At 42.4% G+C, this 20,029-nt stretch overlaps 1 protein-coding gene across 1 annotated transcript in view; it reads right to left on the minus strand.

Annotated features, from left to right (window-relative positions):
* The window catches only part of LOC124031662 (MAP kinase-activated protein kinase 2-like), a 61,360-nt gene extending 46,506 nt beyond the window's left edge, over positions 1-14,854 (minus strand). The window contains exon 1 of the mRNA XM_046343186.1: positions 14,229-14,854. Within this exon, the coding sequence (XP_046199142.1) occupies positions 14,229-14,471 (243 nt within the window). The 5' untranslated portion in view covers positions 14,472-14,854. The remainder of the gene's footprint in view (positions 1-14,228) is intronic.
* Between the last annotated feature and the right edge of the window lie 5,175 nt (positions 14,855-20,029).

Consider the following 20,029-nt stretch of genomic DNA (forward strand, 5'->3'; position numbering starts at 1 on the left):
TGATTTGCACTTTTCACACCAAAGTTCATTCATTTATAGGAGACAGAACGTATCTCCTTCCTGAGCGGTATGACGGCTGCATGGTCCCATGGTGTTTATACTTGTGTACTATTGTTTGTACAGATGAACGAGGTACCTTCAGACGTTTGGAAATTGCTCCCAAGGATTAACCAGAATTGTGGAGGTCTACAAAACAATTCTGAGGTCTTGGCTGATTTCTTTTGATTTTCCCATGATGTCAACCAAAGAGGCACTGAGTTTGATGGTAGGTCTTGAAATACATCCACAGGTACACCTCCAATTGACTCATATGATGTCTATTAGCCTATCAGAAGCTTCTAAAGCCATGACTTCATTTTCTGGAATTTTCCAAGCTGTTTAAAGGAAGTCAACTTAGTGTATGTAAACTTCTGACCCAGTGGAATTGTGATACAGTGAGTTATAAGTGAAATAATATGTCTGTAAACAATTGTGGGAAAATTAAAAACTATAGTTTGTTAACAAGAAATTTGTGGAGTGGTTGAAAAATGAGTTTTAATGACTACAACCTAAGTGTATGTAAACTTCCGACTTCAACTGTATGTAGTATTCAAACCCTTTACTCAGTACTTTGTTGAAAAACCTTTGGCAGAAATTACATCCTCAAGTTTCTGCCCTTTCCCTACAAGCTTGGCACACCTTTATTTTTGGAGTTTCTCCCATTCTTCTCTGCAGATCCTCTGTCAGGTTGGATGGGGAACATCCATGCACAGCTATTTTCAGGTCTCTGCAGAGATGTTTGATCGGGTTCAAGTCCGAGCTCTGGCTGGGCAGCTCAAGGACATTGAGACTTGTCCCGAAGCCACTCCTGCGTTGTCCTGGCTGTGTACTTAGGGTCCTTGTCCTGATGGAAGGTGAACCTTCGCCCCAGTCTGATGTCCTGAGCACTCTGGAGCTCAAGGATCTCTTTGTACTTTTCCCTGTTCATCTTTCCCCTCTATCCTGACTAGTCTCCCAGTCCCTGCAGCATGATGCTGCCATCACCATGCTTCACCATAGGGATGGTGCCAGGTTTCCTCCAGACGTGACACTAGGCATTCAGTCCGAAGAGTTTAGTCTTGGTTTCTTCAAAACAGACAATTTTGTTTGTCATGGTCAGAGAGTCTTTAGGTGCCTTTTGACCAACTCCTAAAGGGCGGTCATGTGCCCTTTACTGAAGAGTGGCTTCCATCTGGCCACTCTACCGTAAAAGCCTGATTGGTGGAGTAATGCAGAGATGGGTGAACTTTCCAGAAGGACAACCATCTCCACAGAGGAGCTCTGTCTCAGTGACCATCGGGATCTTGGTCATCTCCCTGACCAAGACCCTTCTCTCCCAGTTTCTCAATTTGGCCGGGTGGTCAGCCTGCTCTAGGAAGAGTCTTAGTGGTTCCAAACTTATTCCATTTAAGAATGATGGAGGCCACTGTGTTCTTGTGGTTCTTCAAGGTTTTTGTACCCTTCCTCAGATCTACGCACCGACACAATCCTCATCATGGCTTGGTTTTTCTCTGATATGCACTGCAGGACCTTTATATAGACAGTTGTGTGCCTTTCCAAATAATGTCCAATCGATTGAATTTACCACAGGTGGACTCCAAACAAGTTGTAGAAACATCAAGGAGGATCAATGGAAACAGGATGCACCTGAGCATCCTGTTTCCATTGATCAAAGGGTCATATCAAAGGGTCTGAGTACGTAAGCCATTTCTGTTTTTAATTGTTTAATAAATTTGCCCAAATTTGCTTTGACATTATGGGGTATTGTGTGTAGATGAAAAAAAAACCATTACATTTGAGAATAAGGCAAAAGGTGGAAAAAGTCTAATTGTCTGAATACTTTCCGAATGCACTGTACAATTGCACAACAATATATTTATGGATTTAAGGTATTGTTCTCTATCCAACCCACTCTCACTTTATCCACATGATATTTAATGACCCTAAACCAGTCCACCTGCTTATATAAACCACAGGGACTGTGGATTATGAGTCAACACACGCATCACAATTTATTTATTTAACCTTTATTTAACTAGGCAAGTCAGTTAAGAACAAATTCTTATTTTCAATGACGGCCTAGGAACAGTGGGTTAACTGCCTGTTCAGGGGCAGAACGACAGATTTGTACCTTGTCAGCTCAGGGGTTTGAACTTGCAACCTTCCGGTTACTAGTCCAACGCTCTAACCACTAGGCTACCCTGCCGCCCCATTAAGGTAGTATCTGGTATTCCAGAATGCTATTGGCAGAAGATTTCATTATGAATCATAAATTCTTGCTAATTCATTCAGGCAAAAAACAGAAAGGAATATTTTCCTCACAGACAGGCTAGCCATTGGCAGATATGGAAAAATCTTCCCTCTGTATACCGGCAAGAATTTGCAGCTAGGGAAGAATCTCCTCTACTCAGGCAAAAACCCCTGAAAGGACACCTTTGGGAAGGGCAATGTTGGTCTCATTTCCAGTAAGACAGAATTTCAGACACACACACGGCCGACTAATCATACAGTACAACCCTGAAGAGCCCAGTCAGCCCAGCTTGTTGATAGAGGACTTGGCTACAGTGCATACAGATGAGGCCAGGCTAGTAGACAAACCTCTATCCAGAGTGGGAAAGGCCATCTAAGATCATGGTTCTTCATTCCAGGGAGGTCTCTGCTGGTTTGTGCAGAGTAAATGTACACGTCTCTGGATACCTGCCCAATAAATGCTGATAATATCAGTGTGGAGCTGTAGGAATCCAGACCAAATAATCCCCAGTCCGCTCTGGCCTCTCGTGCTAGGCTACTTTTAGACAAATGCATGTCCCTATCATTCTCATCCAGCTAAAAGTATTAGCATGGGCCAAGCAGTGGAGGAAAGGACAGCAGGGATGGGGTTATTAATGGCAAACCTGTCATCTTCAGATCGTAAATGACCTTGACTTAAGGTAGAGTACGCAAATGCTGTACAGTGAACACCATTCTCTCCATCCCTGTTAGGCCAAATAGTATTTGCCTGGCCCAGGCAGAGGATGAAAGGTTAAGGATGGGTGTAGACTATAAGCCTAAAAGAAAAGCTCTCCTTTTGAAAGAATTTGGACGCAGTAGAAGGGAAGGATTTGTGAAGTTACAAAAAAATTCAGAAGTTGACTATTCAAAGATGACCTGAGAAAGATATCTAAATATCTAGCCTTATATGACTGTGGGAAAGGAAAAATGACATCTTTTGTTGTATAATTCCTCCTAAAGACAATGTGTAAAATACACTGGATCAACAAACCACTGATCAATGAAGCCCATCTACTGTATATAAGCTTAAGTGGCCTGACACAGAGCCAAAACCACGGACACAATATAGCATTACAAGCTGCTAAAGGGTGATCGATGAGTACGGGATAAAAATCAAATCAAATTTTATTTGTCACATACACATGGTTAGCAGATGTTAATGCGAGTGTAGCGAAATGTTTGCTTCTAGTTCCGACAATGCAGTAATAACCAACAAGTAATCTAACTAAGTCGCTCTGGATAAGAGCGTCTGCTAAATGACTTAAATGTAAATGTAACTAACAATTCCAAAACTACTGTCATACACAATGTAAGGGAATAAAGAATATGTACATAAGGATATATGAATGAGTGATGGTACAGGGCAGCATAGGCAAGATACAGTAGATGGTATCGAGTACAGTATATACATATGAGATGAGTATGTAAACAAAGTGGCATAGTTAAAGTGGCTAGTGATCCATGTATTACATAAGGATGCAGTCGATGATATAGAGTACAGTATATACGTATGCATATGAGATGAATAATGTAGGGTAAGTAACATTATATAAGGTAGCATTGTTTAAAGTGGCTAGTGATATATTTACATCATTTCCCATCAATTCCCATTATTAAAGTGGCTGGAGTTGAGTCAGTGTCAATGTCAGTGTGTTGGCAGCAGCCACTCAATGTTAGTGGTGGCTGCTTAACAGTCTGATGGCCTTGAGATAGCTGTTTTTCAGTCTCTCGGTCCCAGCTTTGATGCACCTGTACTGACCTCGCCTTCTGGATGATAGCGGGGTGAACAGGCAGTGGCTCGGGTGGTTGATGTCCTTGATGATCTTTATCGCCTTCCTGTAACATCGGGTGGTGTAGGTGTCCTGGAGGGCAGGTAGTTTGCCCCCGGTGATGAGTTGTGCAGACCTCACTACCCTCTGGAGAGCCTTACGGTTGAGGGCGGAGCAGTTGCCGTACCAGGCGGTGATACAGCCCGCCAGGATGCTCTCGATTGTGCATCTGTAGAAGTCTGTGAGTGCTTTTGGTGACAAGCTGAATTTCTTCAGCCTCCTGAGGTTGAAGAGGCGCTGCTGCGCCTTCTTCACGATGCTGTCTGTGTGTGTGGACCAATTCAGTTTGTCTGTGATGTGTATGCCGAGGAACTTAAAACTTGCTACCCTCTCCACTACTGTTCCATCGACGTGGATAGGGGGGTGTTCCCTCTGCTGTTTCCTGAAGTTCACAATCATCTCCTTAGTTTTGTTGACGTTGAGTGTGAGGTTATTTTCCTGACACCACACTCAGAGGGCCCTCACCTCCTCCCTGTAGGCCGTCTCACCGTTGTTGGTAATCAAGCCTACCACTGTTGTGTCGTCCGCAAACTTGATGATTGAGTTGGAGGCGTGCGTGGCCACGCAGTCGTGGGTGATCAGGGAGGTGACGTCTTCTATATTTCTTTGGAAAATATGGACGGCACAGCACCTCGTCCCTTTGCGGAGTTCATATTTCCAAGGTAGTGTACAGAACGTAGGCGTTTATCCTGCCTATACCACAGTTGGCAAATAAAACAATACTAAAGCACAGTAGGAAAGAAATGTAGGTTGATATTTTCATTCTATAAGCAAAATCATACTTCCGCGTGTTTTGGTTGCTAGACACGCGACCAGGTTTGTTCGATTAGTTCTAGATTTATGGATGCGACCCAGTTGTTCGTTCTGTATGTTCCGTTGCCATGCCCACTTGCAAAATTCTTATCCTTTGCTTAATAACTAGCCAACTAGCTACGACTAAAACAGTAACGATCACCGCAGCCAGAATAACAGCAAAGTAGCTGCATTTTCTATTGACATTCATTTGGATACATCAATAAAAAATGAACTAATGATGCCCAATTTTGCATGGCATAACTAGAAAAGTTTGCCTTTATCATCAGGACACGCAACACTGATCCTTACGAGGAGATCGCATTGCATATCAAACATTAGGCTAGAAGCTAGCTAAATACTTTGTTACTAACAAACCTGCCAATATGACAACTGAATGTTTTTAAATCTGTTGCGGAAATGTTTTTTTTTAAATTAAAAATAAATCGCTGGTCAAAACTAGAAACATGTGGGAGGATGACAGCTTACTGCCACTTGCGTCATGACTGCAGCAGTAGGGACTGGAGAAATTCATGTTCATCATTAGATGCTCCCAAAACAAAATTTATCTCCAAAAACAAATCAGCTAGCTAGCTTAGTTTAGCATTTTTGGTACTGCATTTACAATTTATTCAATTCTGTTTGTGTAGTTATTGGTTTAGCTTTCTGTAACTTTGTAGCAAGTACTGTCTGCATGTGTAGGTGCATAATTGTTTCAAGATTGCAAGGTGTCCTGATTTATTTTCCAACTGTCCATTATCTGGTTTTAATGCCCATTCTAGAATGCCCTTCTAGCACATCAGAAACGAGTAGTCAACAATGCTGTGGTATAGGGCTGGGCGTTATACCGGTATTGATGCAGGGACTGGTTTGGGTTTTTACTTTACACTCTATACCAGTATTTGAATGTTCGGTTTGTTAAATATGATACGCCATGTGTAATGTCCATTTTTATAGTTTACTTTGCTACTTGAGTCATCTCTCTCCGCGCCTCTTTCCACACAGACCTAGCCACGCCCCCTGTCACTCAAGGAGCACATTTGATATGCCTAAATATAAATCCACTGGCAATCTATAATGAAACTATTAGTTTGTGTTTCTTACATTAGCAACCAGGTAGTTTGTCTTTTCTTAGAAAGTTGCCCTAAATCTTGTGAAATGCTAATTGTTAGCTGCTAATGCTAATAAATGTACTGAGTAAGAGCAAACGTGGCTAGCTAATACAGCCTGATAATACCAGTGATGGTGTAGCCCTAAATCAGCATGTTGTTTGTGCAACAGAATCTTCTAAATCAAAGAGGAATATGCAAAGAAAGAATATGTAAGCTACATGAAGTTGATAAGCTTTGGCAACATCGCATGTTCTCTTAGAGTCCCCTAGGAAACACTTATCAACACTTCAGTTCCTACCCTGTCACAATAACTCCTCCCTGGCATTTTCATTTGTCATCATCTCAAACACTGTATTCAATGTGTCCACTATTATATTCTAACTGTAGAATTAGAATTATATTTCCATGATTCCAACAGTTTTGCTCTAATTCAAAAGTCAAAATCGCAATTACAACATTTGGCTAAAAATAAGTATCGTGCAGCCCTACATGGCAGTGTGGAAATTACCTCAATTGAGCAGTGGTGTAAAGTACTTAAGTAGAAATACTTTCAAGTACTACTTAAATCATTTTGTTCTTCGTGTCTGTACTTTACTTTTATTGACAACTTTTACTTTTACAAATCCAAGATGGCGTAGCAGTCGGACGTCTTGTCGTGTCCCTTGTATATATCGTTTTTTTTTTACATATTTTTCTTCGCATATCTTTTAAAACATTTTGCTAAACCTCAACTTTGAAATACTCTCCTGCAACCCGCCTCACCCAATGTAACGCGGATCTGCTTTTTTCTCTAAAGTACTTATTATTTACTTCGGATCCGGAACCCCTCAACTGAAGCTAGCCAGCTAACTACCAGCAAACCATTGCTAGCGGTCATCAGCTAACTGGTCATCAGCTAACCTTTAGTTCGGAAAGCTCTCGCCAGTTCGAACAACGCGACTCTAACCAGAGCATAACAGACCTATTAATTTTTTTAAATTATTATTATTTATTTTTTTATCCCCGGATTCCCACCGCAAACGGAACATTTTCAGCTGGATCTTCACAACTAGCTAACTGCAACCCCGGATGATTACTCCTGGCTAGCGTTTCCATCCACTTAGCTTGAAGCTAGCCCAGCCAGAGCTCCTGTGCTACCACCGAAGCATACTCCTGGGCTACAATATCCGGACCCACGACCGGTCTATCGATGTCACCGCATGAAGAGGCAAAAACAGACTCACCCAATCGCGACGTCCCCCAAAGGCTAACTTTCTAGCCCTTGCTATCTGCTTGCTTGCTAATTCAAGCCTGCTAACTGCTAGCTTGTTTAGCCCCGGTCCGCTAACTGCTACCTTGCTCAGCCCCGGCCTACTAACTGTTAGCACAGGCCTGCTAACTGTCTGAATCGCCGCGTCCCCAGCCAGCCCAACCACTCACTGGACCCATATTTACTTTCAATCTCTTTTCGATTTTTAATTCGATTATACCTTCCAGTAACCTGCCTCACCCAATGTGATACGAAATCGCTATTATTTTTAATTTTTAGAACACATTCAAGAACCTCCAGAAGCTAACCAGCTAACTAGCTACAAGCTATTTAGTCATTGTGAGCCACTGCTAGCGGCTTTACCTTCTGCACAGCCAGCCAGTTTTTTTTACCTGGATAATACTCGCCAGTCCCATCCACCGCTGCCCCCTGGACACTGATCACTTGGCTACATAGCTGATGCATGCTGGACTGTCCATTAATCACGGTACTCCATTCTGCTTGTTTGTTTTATCTGTCGGCCCCAGCCGCACTCAGGCTCTGTGTGTAGTCAATCCGACCCTCCCTGCCTAGTCAACGCCATTTTACCTGCTGTTGTTGTGCTAGCTGATTAGCTGTTGTCTCACCTACTGTTTAGCTAGCTCTCCCAATTCAACACCTGTGATTACTGTATGCCTCGCTGTATGTCTCTCTCAAAAGTCAATATGCCTTGTATACTGTTGTTCAGGTTAGTTATCATTGTTTTAGTTAACAATGGAGCCCCTAGTTCCACTCTTCATACCCCTGATACCTCCTTTGTCCCACCTCCCACACATGCGGTGACCTCACCCATTACAACCAGCATGTCCAGAGATAAAATCTCTCATCATCACCCAGTGCCTGGGCTTACCTCCGCTGTTCCCGCACCCCACCATACCCCTGTCTGCGCATTAAGCCCTGAATATATTCTACCATGCCCAGAAATCTGCTCCTTTTACTCTCTGTCGCCAACGCTCTAGGCGACCAGTTTTGATAGCCTTTAGCCGCACCCTCATACTACTCCTCCTTCTCTGTTCCGCGGATGATGTGGAGGTAAACCCAGGCCCTGCATGTCCCCAGGCACCCTCATTTGTTGACTTCTGTGATCGAAAAAGTCTTGGTTTCATGCATGTCAACATCAGAAGCCTCCTCCCTATGTTTGTTTTACTCACTGCTTTAGCACACTCTGCTAAACCTGATGTCTTTGCCGTGTCTGAATCCTGGCTCATTCAGAGATTTCCATACCCATCTATAACATTTTCCGTCAAGATAGAACCGCCAAAGGGGGAGGAGTTGCCGTCTACTGCAGAGATAGCCTGCAAAGTAATGTCATATTTTCCAGGTCCATAGCCAAACAGTTCGAACTACTAATTTTAAAAATTACTCAATCCAGAAATAAGTCTCTCACTGTTGCCGCCTGCTACCGACCCCCCTCAGCTACCAGCTGTGCCCTGGACACCATTTGTGAATTGATCGCCCCCCATCTAGCTTCAGAGTTTGTTCTGTTAGGTGACCTAAACTGGGATATGCTTAACACCCCGGCAGTCCTACAATCTAAGTTAGATGCCCTCAATCTCACACAAATCGTCAAGGAACCCACCAGGTACAACCCTAAATCTGTAAACAAGGGCACCCTCATAGATGTCATCCTGACCAACTGGCCCTCCAAATAAACCTCCGCTGTCTTCAACCAGGATCTCAGCGATCACTGCCTCATTGCCTGTATCCGCTACGGAGCCGCAGTCAAACGACCACCCCTCATCACTGTCAAACGCTCCCTAAAACACTTCTGTGAGCAGGCCTTTCTAATCGACCTGGCCCGGGTATCCTGGAAGGACATTGACCTCATCCCATCAGTTGAGGATGCCTGGTCATTCTTTAAAAGTAACTTTCTCACCATTTTAGATAAGCATGCTCCGTTCAAAAAATGCAGAACTAAGAACAGATATAGCCCTTGGTTCACTCCAGACCTGACTGCCCTCGACCAGCACAAAAACATCCTGTGGCGGACTGCAATAGCATCGAATAGTCCCCGCGATATGCAACTGTCCAGGGAAGTCAGGAACCAATACACGCAGTCAGTCAGGAAAGCTAAGGCCAGCTTCTTCAGGCAGAAGTTTGCATCCTGTAGCTCCAACTCCAAAAAGTTCTGGGACACTGAAGTACATGGAGAACAAGAACACCTCCTCCCAGCTGCACACTGCACTGAGGCTAGGTAACACGGTCACCACCGATAAACCCATGATTATCGAAAACTTCAACAAGCATTTCTCAATGGCTGGCCATGACTTCCGCCTGGCTACTCCAACCTCGGCCAACAGCTCCGCCCCCCCGCAGCTACTCACCCAAACCTCCAGGTTCTCCTTTACCCAAATCCAGATAGCAGATGTTCTGAAAGAGCTGCAAAACCTGGACCCGTACAAATCAGCTGGGCTTGACAATCTGGACCCTCTATTTCTGAAACTATCCGCCGCCATTGTCGCAACCCCTATTACCAGCCTGTTCAACCTCTCTTTCATATCGTCTGAGATCCCCAAGGATTGGAAAGCTGCCGCAATCATCCCACTCTTCAAAGGGGGAGACACCCTGGACCCAAACTGTTACAGACCTATATCCATCCTGCCCTGCCTATCTAAGGTCTTCGAAAGCCAAGTCAACAAACAGGTCACTGACCATCTCGAATCCCACCGTACATTCTCCGCTGTGCAATCTGGTTTCCGAGCCGGTCACGGGTGCACCTCAGCCACGCTCAAGGTAGTAAACGATATCATAACCGCCGTCGATAAAAGACAGTACTGTGCAGCAGTCTTCATCGACCTTGCCAAGGCTTTCGACTCTGTCAATCACCATATTCTTATCGGCAGACTCAGTAGCCTCGGTTGTTCAGATGACTGCCTTGCCTGGTTCACCAATTACTTTGCAGACAGAGTTCAGTGTGTCAAATCGGAGGGCATGCTGTCCGGTCCTCTGGCAGTCCGGGGCGGCAGCGTAGCCTAGTGGTTAGAGCGTTGGACTAGTAACCGGAAGGTTGCGAGTTCAAACCCCCGAGCTGACAAGGTACAAATCTGTCGTTCTGCCCCTGAACAGGCAGTTAACCCACTGTTCCCAGGCCGTCATTGAAAATAAAAATATGTTCTTAACTGACTTACCTGGTTAAATTAAGGGGGAAAAAAAGTATATTGGGGTGCCACAGGGTTCAATTCTCGGGCCGACTCTTTTCTCTGTATATATCAATGATGTTGCTCTTGCTGCGAGTGATTCCCTGATCCACCTCTACGCAGACGACACCATTCTATATACTTCCGGCCCGTCCTTGGACACTGTGCTATCTAACCTCCAAACGAGCTTCAATGCCATACAACACTCCTTCCGTGGCCTCCAACTGCTCTTAAACGCGAGTAAAACCAAATGTATGCTTTTCAACCGTTCGCTGCCTGCACCCGCACGCCTGACCAGAATCACCACCCTGGATGGTTCCGACCTTGAATATGTGGACATCTATAAGTACCTAGGTGTCTGGCTAGACTGTAAACTCCCCTTCCAGACTCATATCAAACATCTCCAATCGAAAATGTAATCAAGATTCTGCTTTCTATTCCGCAACAAAGCCTCCTTCACTCACGCCGCCAAACTTACCCTAGTAAAACTGACTATCCTACCGATCCTCGACTTCGGCGATGTCATCTACAAAATAGCTTCCAATACTCTACTTAGCAAAATGGATGCAGTTTATCACAGTGCCATCCGTTTTGTCACTAAAGCACCTTATTCCACCCACCACTGCGACTTGCATGCTCTAGTCGGCTGGCCCTCGCTACATATTCGGCGCCAGACCCACTGGCTCCAGGTCATCTACAAGTCCATGCTAGGTAAAGCTCCGCCTTATCTCAGTTCACTGGTCACGATGGCAACACCCACCCGTAACACGCGCTCCAGCAGGTGTATCTCACTGATCATCCCTAAAGCCAACACCTCATTTGGCCGCCTTTCGTTCCAGTTCTCTGCTGCCTGTGACTGGAACGAATTGCAAAAAAAAAAAAAAAAAAAAAAAAAAAAAAAAAAAATTCGCTGAAGTTGGAGACTTTTATCTCCCTCACCAACTTTAAACATCTGCTATCTGAGCAGCTAACCGATTGCTGCCGCTGTACATAGTCTATCGGTAAATAGCCCACCCATTTTTACCTATCTCATCCCCATACTGTTTTTATTTATTTTATTTTCTGCTCTTTTGCACACCAATATCTCTACCTGTACATGACCATCTGATCATTTATCACTCCAGTGTTAATCTGCAAAATTGTAATTATTCGCCTACCTCCTCATCCCTTTTGCACACAATGTATATAGACTCTCCTTTTTTCTACTGTATAATTGACTTGTTAATTGTTTACTCCATGTTTAACTCTGTGTTGTCTGTTCACACTGCTATGCTTTATCTTGGCCAGGTCGCAGATACAAATGAAAACTTGTTCTCAACTAGCCTACCTGGTTAAATAAAGGTGAAATAAAATAATAAAAAACTTCACTACATTCCTAAAGACAATACTGTACTTTTTACTCCATACATTTTCTCTGACACCTAAAAGTACTCGTTACATTTTGAATGCTTAGCAGGACAGGATAATGGTCCAATTTACGCACTTGTGAATCCCTGGTCATCTACTGCCTCTGATCTGGAGGACTCACTAAACACAAATGGTTTATTTGTAAATTATGTTGGTGTGCCCCTGGCTATCCATAAATGTTTAATGCTTAATATAAGAAATTTTAAAAATGGTTTCTACTTTTACTTTTGACACTTAAGTATATTTAAAGCTAAATATTTCTATACTCAAGTAGTATTTTACTGGGTGACTCACTTTTACTTGAGTAATTTTCAATTAACGCATCTTTACTTTTACTCAAGTATGACAATTGGGTACTTTTTCCACCACTGCAATTGAGTGCAGGAAACACAAATTATGAAAGTGCTGAAATTGTTTTGGTTGAAGTTGAATTGAACAGTATAAACCAATCAGAATGGAGAAAGACTCATTGAAATCACTTAGAATGTATGTGTTGCCACCCTAGGATCACTCACTACTCATAAAGCAAATGAAGAACTTTTATTATTCAAAAACTAAACTATAGCGTCATACAGTCCATTAAAAAAAAAAAAAAAAAATACAGTGATATAATATTTTGGCCATATCGCCCAGCCCTACTGTGGTATAAATGCATATACACATCATCCTCACACTCATCTCCACTTCAAATTCAAGCTGTGCTCAGCATTTCAAAGCTGCAACCCTGGTCCCCCAAATAGAGCAGGTGTCCAGGAGGAGGACACATGCATTAGGGCTGACTAATAGATCCCAGAGGAGCAGACTGAGGAACTATCAGGAAGTGATCCATTGTCAATGATCTCTGCCTGCCTACTAACACTGGGGCTTGCAGGCAGAAACACTGCCCTGAGGAGTAATGAAAGGAGGAAGAGTGTATCTGTGACATCAGAGGAAGAGTGTGTGAGGTGAAAGGAGACAGGAGGGAGTGGGATGCTGTTATTGGTTAAGGCTTATCCGAGAGATCTAGAAAACAGCATGGGACATTGTCTATTTCATGTCTGTCAATGATCTAGAACAGGGGTATTCAACTCTTCCCCGACAAGGTCTGAAGCCTGCTGGTTTTCTGTTTTTCTGTTTTACTACCTGATAATTATTGCACCCACCTGGTGTCCCAGGTCTAAATCAGCCCCTAATTAGAAGGCAAAAAAAAAATGGAGAAAAAAAAACGCAGTGGAACTGACTTGAGGTCCACGGTTGAATTTGAGGGATCTAGAAGATCTTAGGGTTGACTATGAACAAAGGAGTTCTAGTGGACGCTTACAACAACGCAGTGAGTGACGCAAACAAATAAGTGGCATATCAGTTACTTAATTTCTGATTTAAAAAAAACATTTTCTAAAAATGTTTCCTGGAAACCTCTGTTATAGAAATCTGTGGAGACAAACAGTTTAATTGTAGCCTTGAATATAACTGTTACATAAATAGGCCTATAGATTGTTTTTTAAATACTCAGAAAAATGAAAGCAATGTCAGAATAGATACAGAGGAGGCCTAAATGCAGACATATTCAAACAAGATCAGAAAGTTCACCCACTTTAAAATGAGATGAGAGGCTGACCGTAATGCAATCAGAAAAGCAATGATTTGCTCTATCAACAACCCTAATGGTTAGATATGAATCATATGATTTCTAGTGTATAGTCAGGGCCTCCGAGAGAAAGTAGCACCCACAAGAGACTAACTAGGTATTGGTGGGACTCTCGTCTACTCTCTTATGAGTAAACAGATTTTTCACCCCAATTTAAAATTTTAAAAAGAAACCTATTGTGCTTCAAATCATCCATATCACACAGTACTAAATAGAGCCATGGCTATATGGAACTCGATTCCACATCAAGTAACTGATGCAAGCAGTAAAATCAGATTTAAAAAATATTTTTAAAAACCTTATGGAACAGCAGGGACTGAAGCAAAACAGCAGCTAATGCGGATCCATAATAAATACAAGTACAAATCACATTGAAAACATTATATGGTAACAAAGTTGCAAGTGAGATTTATTAACTTATTCAACTTCCAGTCTGGAAATGGAATGTGCTTTGAAAAGTGTGGGTATGTCTTAAAGGAATTAATTCGCGTTTTTGCTGTCAAAATAATATTTCTGCCATTGCACATGGAAGTGCACTACCATAATTGATCATTCCTCAGTGGGATGGTAAATATACTCTTACTCAATTGTGTTTACAAGTATGCATGGCTATAGAAGCACCCTTCCTCAAAATGTAAAATGGTTCCACTTTCTTGACCACTTTAGACAGTTTCACTTGGTTGTCTCAAATAAAAAGAATAACAACATTGTTTCAAGTCGAGTGATACACAAAACACATGTATTTACCTTCAGAGCGTATTTATCTCCACTTCCTTTTTGGAATATTTCCAATACTTTCCCATTGATGCCCATGCCAAGGACTTGATTTGTAACTTTGTAGTCGTCAGTTATGGCATTCTTTTTTATTTGAAGAGGGTTGTGGGGTTTGGCGAAAAACGGAGGAAAGGGAGCAGAGTTCAGATTTGGCACTTGCTGTTGTTGCTGGTTCGGAAACGCCGGTTGGTTCTGGTTCTGAGGATTCGACCACATTTCTGATTTGGTTTGAGAGCGCGGATTCACTGATAACAATTCTATTTTTTCCGCCGTGAAATCCTCAGTTAAGATGGAAACAGTGGCTTCCTTAATAGTTCGCTAATGCTAGCTACCTACCTGCTGATGTGTGGTTGCACTAGCATGCTACCGATCTAGCAATACCTCACAGTGCTACAGTACCCGTATAATTACTTTAGATAGGTAGCCAATGAGCAAGATAGCTAATCTACTTGCTTATGAACCGTCGAGTGATATTCATAGCTTGCAAAGTTATATCAACTTATCTGGCGGCGAAGCTAGCTGGCTACGTTAACTCGTTCCGACTCACTCACTGCCACCTGCATTAATAAAGTCACCACCAGAGAAAGGAGGAGGGGTTATTCTTCGTGAAGCGGACGCCACAGATAGAACAATGAGACAGACATTTCACTGGATGTATAAATATGAAGCATCCGCTTGGTGTTTCCTCTCACTACCACATATGGTAGTGAGAGGAAGCCCAGCGGCCGGCAGTGGGAGAAGTTGAAAGGAGATGGAGTTTGGCCTAGATTCTGCAAGTATTCTCATCGATTAATTAAACATTTGATCTCAATCCAATATTATTTTCCCAAAACTAGAATATGTTATGAACAGAATGGACTAAGTTTTGTAGACTTTCGCCTTTGACAAAGTTTGACAAAATCACGATGTCTAGGACTGCAAAGGCGAATTGAGTTATTTCACACTAGTAGTTCATAGGCCAAAGGATCTCGCTAGCTCGTGCTTGGCTCTGCCCACTTCCTTGTTTGTTCTGACCACTATGACTCATCTGTTCCGGTTGGAAACGACAGGCTGTGGTCTCTTGTTTTTAGCTATAAAAACATCTTTGCAGACGCTTTCCTGTCATTGACAAGATGTTATCATGTCTTCGTCGCTTCTCTGTCTTTACAGGGTAACTCCCCCTGCTAAAAAAATCCCCTGACTTCAGTATCGAATGGGCCAGACGTCACGACTTCCCAGGTTGTCTGTTGATTTCCCCCGACTCTCGCTTCCTATGAGCTCACACTTGTGAGGCTCGAATCATGGAATGGCAGGCATCAGAGAGCGGTCTCTGGACATGGTGGGCAAATTAGCTAATTTCCCCAATAACAAAAGCACATGTTGGTAGAGATAAAAGTAATAATTCTTCCAATATTTTAAACATGGGAAGATTGATCATTGCTGATCAAAGGCCAGACAACAGATCTAATGGTAGTGATCAATGGTGCATGATCAATAAATGAGGTATTATCACCACTGACCCACACAGTTGAGTGTATCTTTATTGTTTTAAAATAATAATATAGGTTTAATCCTGTTCCTGTCTGCACAGTAAATTTCCCAAGTGGAAGAATAAAGTTTGACATTACATTTTGACCTGACTTGATTGTACAGTGCAATCAATGTCCAGTATGTCCCTCAGAGGGCTTTTCTTTATTGCTTCAACACTTCACCTCAAGCCCAAAAATGAAAACTTGAACTTTTCTTATTCTATTGTAGCAATCCTCACTGTATGAGCTGCGTTACAATGCCCTCTTCTCTCTCAATTAAATTCAAGGGCTTTATTGCCACGGGAAACATATGTTAACATTGCCAAAGCAAGTGAGTAGATAATAAACAATATAAATTTGCAATAAAATTACACTCACAGAAGTTCCAAAAGAAAAAAGAAATTTCAAATGTCATATTTATGTATATGTACAGTGTTGTAATGATGTGCAAACAGTGAAAGTACAAAAGGGAAAATAAATAAACATATTTAGTATTTACAATGGTGTTTGTTCTTCACTGGTTTCCCTTTTCTTGTGGCAACAGGTCACAGTAGATATGGGAGTTTATCAAACTTGTTTTTTTTCTTTGTGGATCTGTGTAATCTGTGGGAAATATGTGTCTCTAATATTGTCATATATTTGGCAGGAGGTTAGGAAGTGCGGCTCAGTTTCCACCTCATTTTGTGGGCAGTGTGCACATAGCCTGTCTTTTCTTGAGAGCCAGGACTGCGTACGGTGGCTTTTCTCAATAGCAAGGCTATGCTCACTGAGTCTGTACATAGTCAAAGCTATCCTTCAGTTTGGGTCAGTCACAGTGGTCAGGTATTCTGCCACTGTGTACTCTCTGTTTAGGGGCAAGTAGCATTCTAGTGTTGCTTTCCTGGGGCTCTGTGGGCGTCTGTTTGTATTTGTGAACAGAGCCCCAGGACCAGCTTGCTTAGGGGACTCTTCTCCAGGTTCATGTTTCTGTAGGTGATGGCTTTGTTATGAAATGTTTGGGAATCGTTTCCTTTTAGGTGGTTGTAAAATTTAACCTCTCTTTTCTGGATTTTGATAATTAGCAGGTATCGGTCTAATTCTTCTCTGCATGCATTATTTGGTGTTTTACATTGTACACTGAGGATATTTTTGCAGATTGGTGTTTGGGCTTGCTCGTCTGTGGGGTTGTTTAGTGAAGAGGTCTGGTCTGACACACTCGGGGTGGGAGTATCTTTCTCAAGAGAGAGCTTATCGTACTGAGCTATATCTGTGATAATGTGAAAGTCCAGCTGAAACTGTTTGGGGTTTCCCTGTACCATCACTGTTCCAGATTTGTACACATTCACTGACTCCTCCTCATTGTCTAAATTCCTCTCTCTGCCCCCTCTCCCAGCTCTTACTGACACCTACCCATGAGCCCCACCCTCTCCATTTACTGTAATCAGCCTCCTCACTCACTGAGCTACTTTATTTTGGCCCAAACATAGGTTTGGCCCATGATTGGTTCAGATTTGGTCTGGTCCGGACAGCACAGTTCACTACTGTACAGTAACATAAATAATAGTACAGTATAGTTCAGTACAGACAGCACAGTTCACTACCGTACAGTAACGTAAAGTATAGTACAGTACACTAGAACACAGTTTACCCACATTATTTTTACCACTACATCACTGCTTGGCATACCTATTTAGGATACATTACCATGAAGAGAAAGACATTCATATCCCTAATGATGCATTTCTGTTTAATTCAGATCAAGGACCCATGATGTAAACCCATTACCATAATTATGTTACCAGGTGTAAATCCACTTCACTTACTGTAGTTGAATAACCAAGAGATTTTTTCAAATGCAAGGTGTCATGTCATAGCTGACACCCAGTCTTTCTGCAGATATATTTTAAACTAAATTCGGAGCCGAGATTTGTCACATAACAAATTTAGGGAGATTTTTCTGTAATTCTATGATCAAACTTTGCATCTGCACAGTTCTTCCAGTAAATGTGTTTTTGTTAAAATTTAACATTTTGAAATCAATACATTTTAAAGTGAAAAGAAACAGAGTCTCCATGTAATTCCATTATTGTGGAATTGCCCTGATGCAAGTCAATAAAGTCCTTATCATCCACTTTGGTCAGCTAACACCCCAATGGAGACAGGTTTCCTGATTTAAATATCACAATACAATTCCCTAACCATGTCAAAGTTTTCCCTCAAACACACTTGGATACTTACGGTTGGTGCCAATTTTTATACAAGGGTGATATTGAGAGCTTCAAGTTCCTTGGTGTCCACATCACCAAACTATGGGCACTTTAAGCATACATACATATATGTGTATGCACACACACACACACACACACACACACACACACACACACACACACACACACACACACACACACACACACACACACACACACACACACACACACACACACACACACACACACACACACACACACACACACACACACACACACACACACACACACACACACACACACACACTTAGGTTGGAGACATTAAAACTAATTTATCAACCACTCCACAAGTATCTTGTTAACAAACTATAGTTTTGGCAAGTCGGTGAGGACATCTACTTTGTGCATGACACAAGTAATTTTTCCAACAATTGTTTACAGACAGAATATTTCACTGTATCACAATTCCAGTGCGTCAGAAGATTACATACACTAAGTTGACTGTGTCTTTCAACAGCTTTGAAAATTCCAGAAAATTATGTAATTGTTACGCACGCCTCTGTGAAGAGGGAACGCAACACCCTGCTACAACTCAACTCCCCATGAAGTGAAAGAGGTATGGGACTGTAGGTATGAGTAAGGATGACAAAGGCAGAGAGAGTGGTACAAGGAATTTATTCTGTCACACGGTAATATGGGGAAAAGGGGCTGGACGGAACCAAAGCAAAGAAAGTAAATCTCAAAGCCCCCTTTCCTACCTTACCTGCCTACCAACTACTTGCCTAATTTAGCACCACCTGGTGCCCGAACCAAAATACAGAGGGTGGTCCGCCCAGGTCTTACCTAGTGTGCCTAGACAGTGAATATACTACGGGTATATGTATGCCCGTGGGCCTCTTGCCTAAGCACTCCCTAGGTGCCTTCCCCTTTCGCCCTGGGAACAAATTAAACACAATAATAAACTTCACAACAAAACCTGAGACAAATCTAACTCGGGACATTAAAGAAGCTCTGTCAAAGCAACAAACACAGAACATACCAAAGCTGCTCCCAACAACAACTAACATAGTACATACTAACTATGTTAGCAACAACCAACATGATATAACCCTCAGCCATCAACCTCCTCTCTCAGCAATCATTTTTCAGCATCTTTCAGCAATGACCTCCCAGCAATGACGTCCCACTGAGAATAACCAACACAGTATATAACCCATTGCCATCAGCCTCCTCTCTCAGCAATGAGCTTTCTCTCAGCAATGACCTCCCAGCAATGACCTCCCAGCAATGACTTCCCAGCAATGATCTCTCTTCTGAACAGAACACACATACAGCTGTACATGCAAATACACAAACCACAACACAGAAACTGGGGAACGTAACAGTCATGGCTTTAGAAGCTTCTGATAGGCTAAACAATAATACGCAAGTATAAACACCATGGGACCACGCAGCCATCATACCGCTCAGAAAGGAGACATGTTCTGTCTCCTAGAGATGAACGTACTTTGGTGCGAAAAGTGCAAATCAATCCCAGAACAACAGCAAAGGACCTTGTGAAGACGCTGGAGGAAACAGGTAAAAACAAGTATCTATATCCACAGCAAAACGAGTCCTATATTGAAATAACCTGAAAGGCCGCTAAGGAAGGAAGAAGCTACTGCTCCTAAATCACCATAAAAAAAATCAGACAATGGTGCACATGGGGACAAAGATCGTACTTTTTGGAGAAAATTCCTCTGGTCTGATGAAACAAAATAGAACTGTTTGGCCATAATGACCATTGTTATATTTGGAGGAAAAAGGAGGAGACTTGCAATCCGAAGAACACCATCCCAACTATGAAGCACGGGGGTGGCAGCATCATGGGTGTGCTTTGCTGCAGGAGGGACAGGTGCACTTCACAAAATAGATGGCATCATGTGGGAGGAAAATTATGTGGATATATTGACGCAAAATCTCAAGACATCAGTCAGGAAGTTAAAGCTTGGTCGCAAACGGGTCAACAATTTAAAGGCAAGGCTACCAAATACTAATTAAGTGTATGTAAACTTCTGACCCACTGGGAATGTGATGAAAG

The sequence above is a fragment of the Oncorhynchus gorbuscha genome, linkage group LG03 (assembly GCF_021184085.1).
Source record: "Oncorhynchus gorbuscha isolate QuinsamMale2020 ecotype Even-year linkage group LG03, OgorEven_v1.0, whole genome shotgun sequence".
NCBI classification, from domain to species: Eukaryota; Metazoa; Chordata; class Actinopteri; order Salmoniformes; family Salmonidae; genus Oncorhynchus; species Oncorhynchus gorbuscha.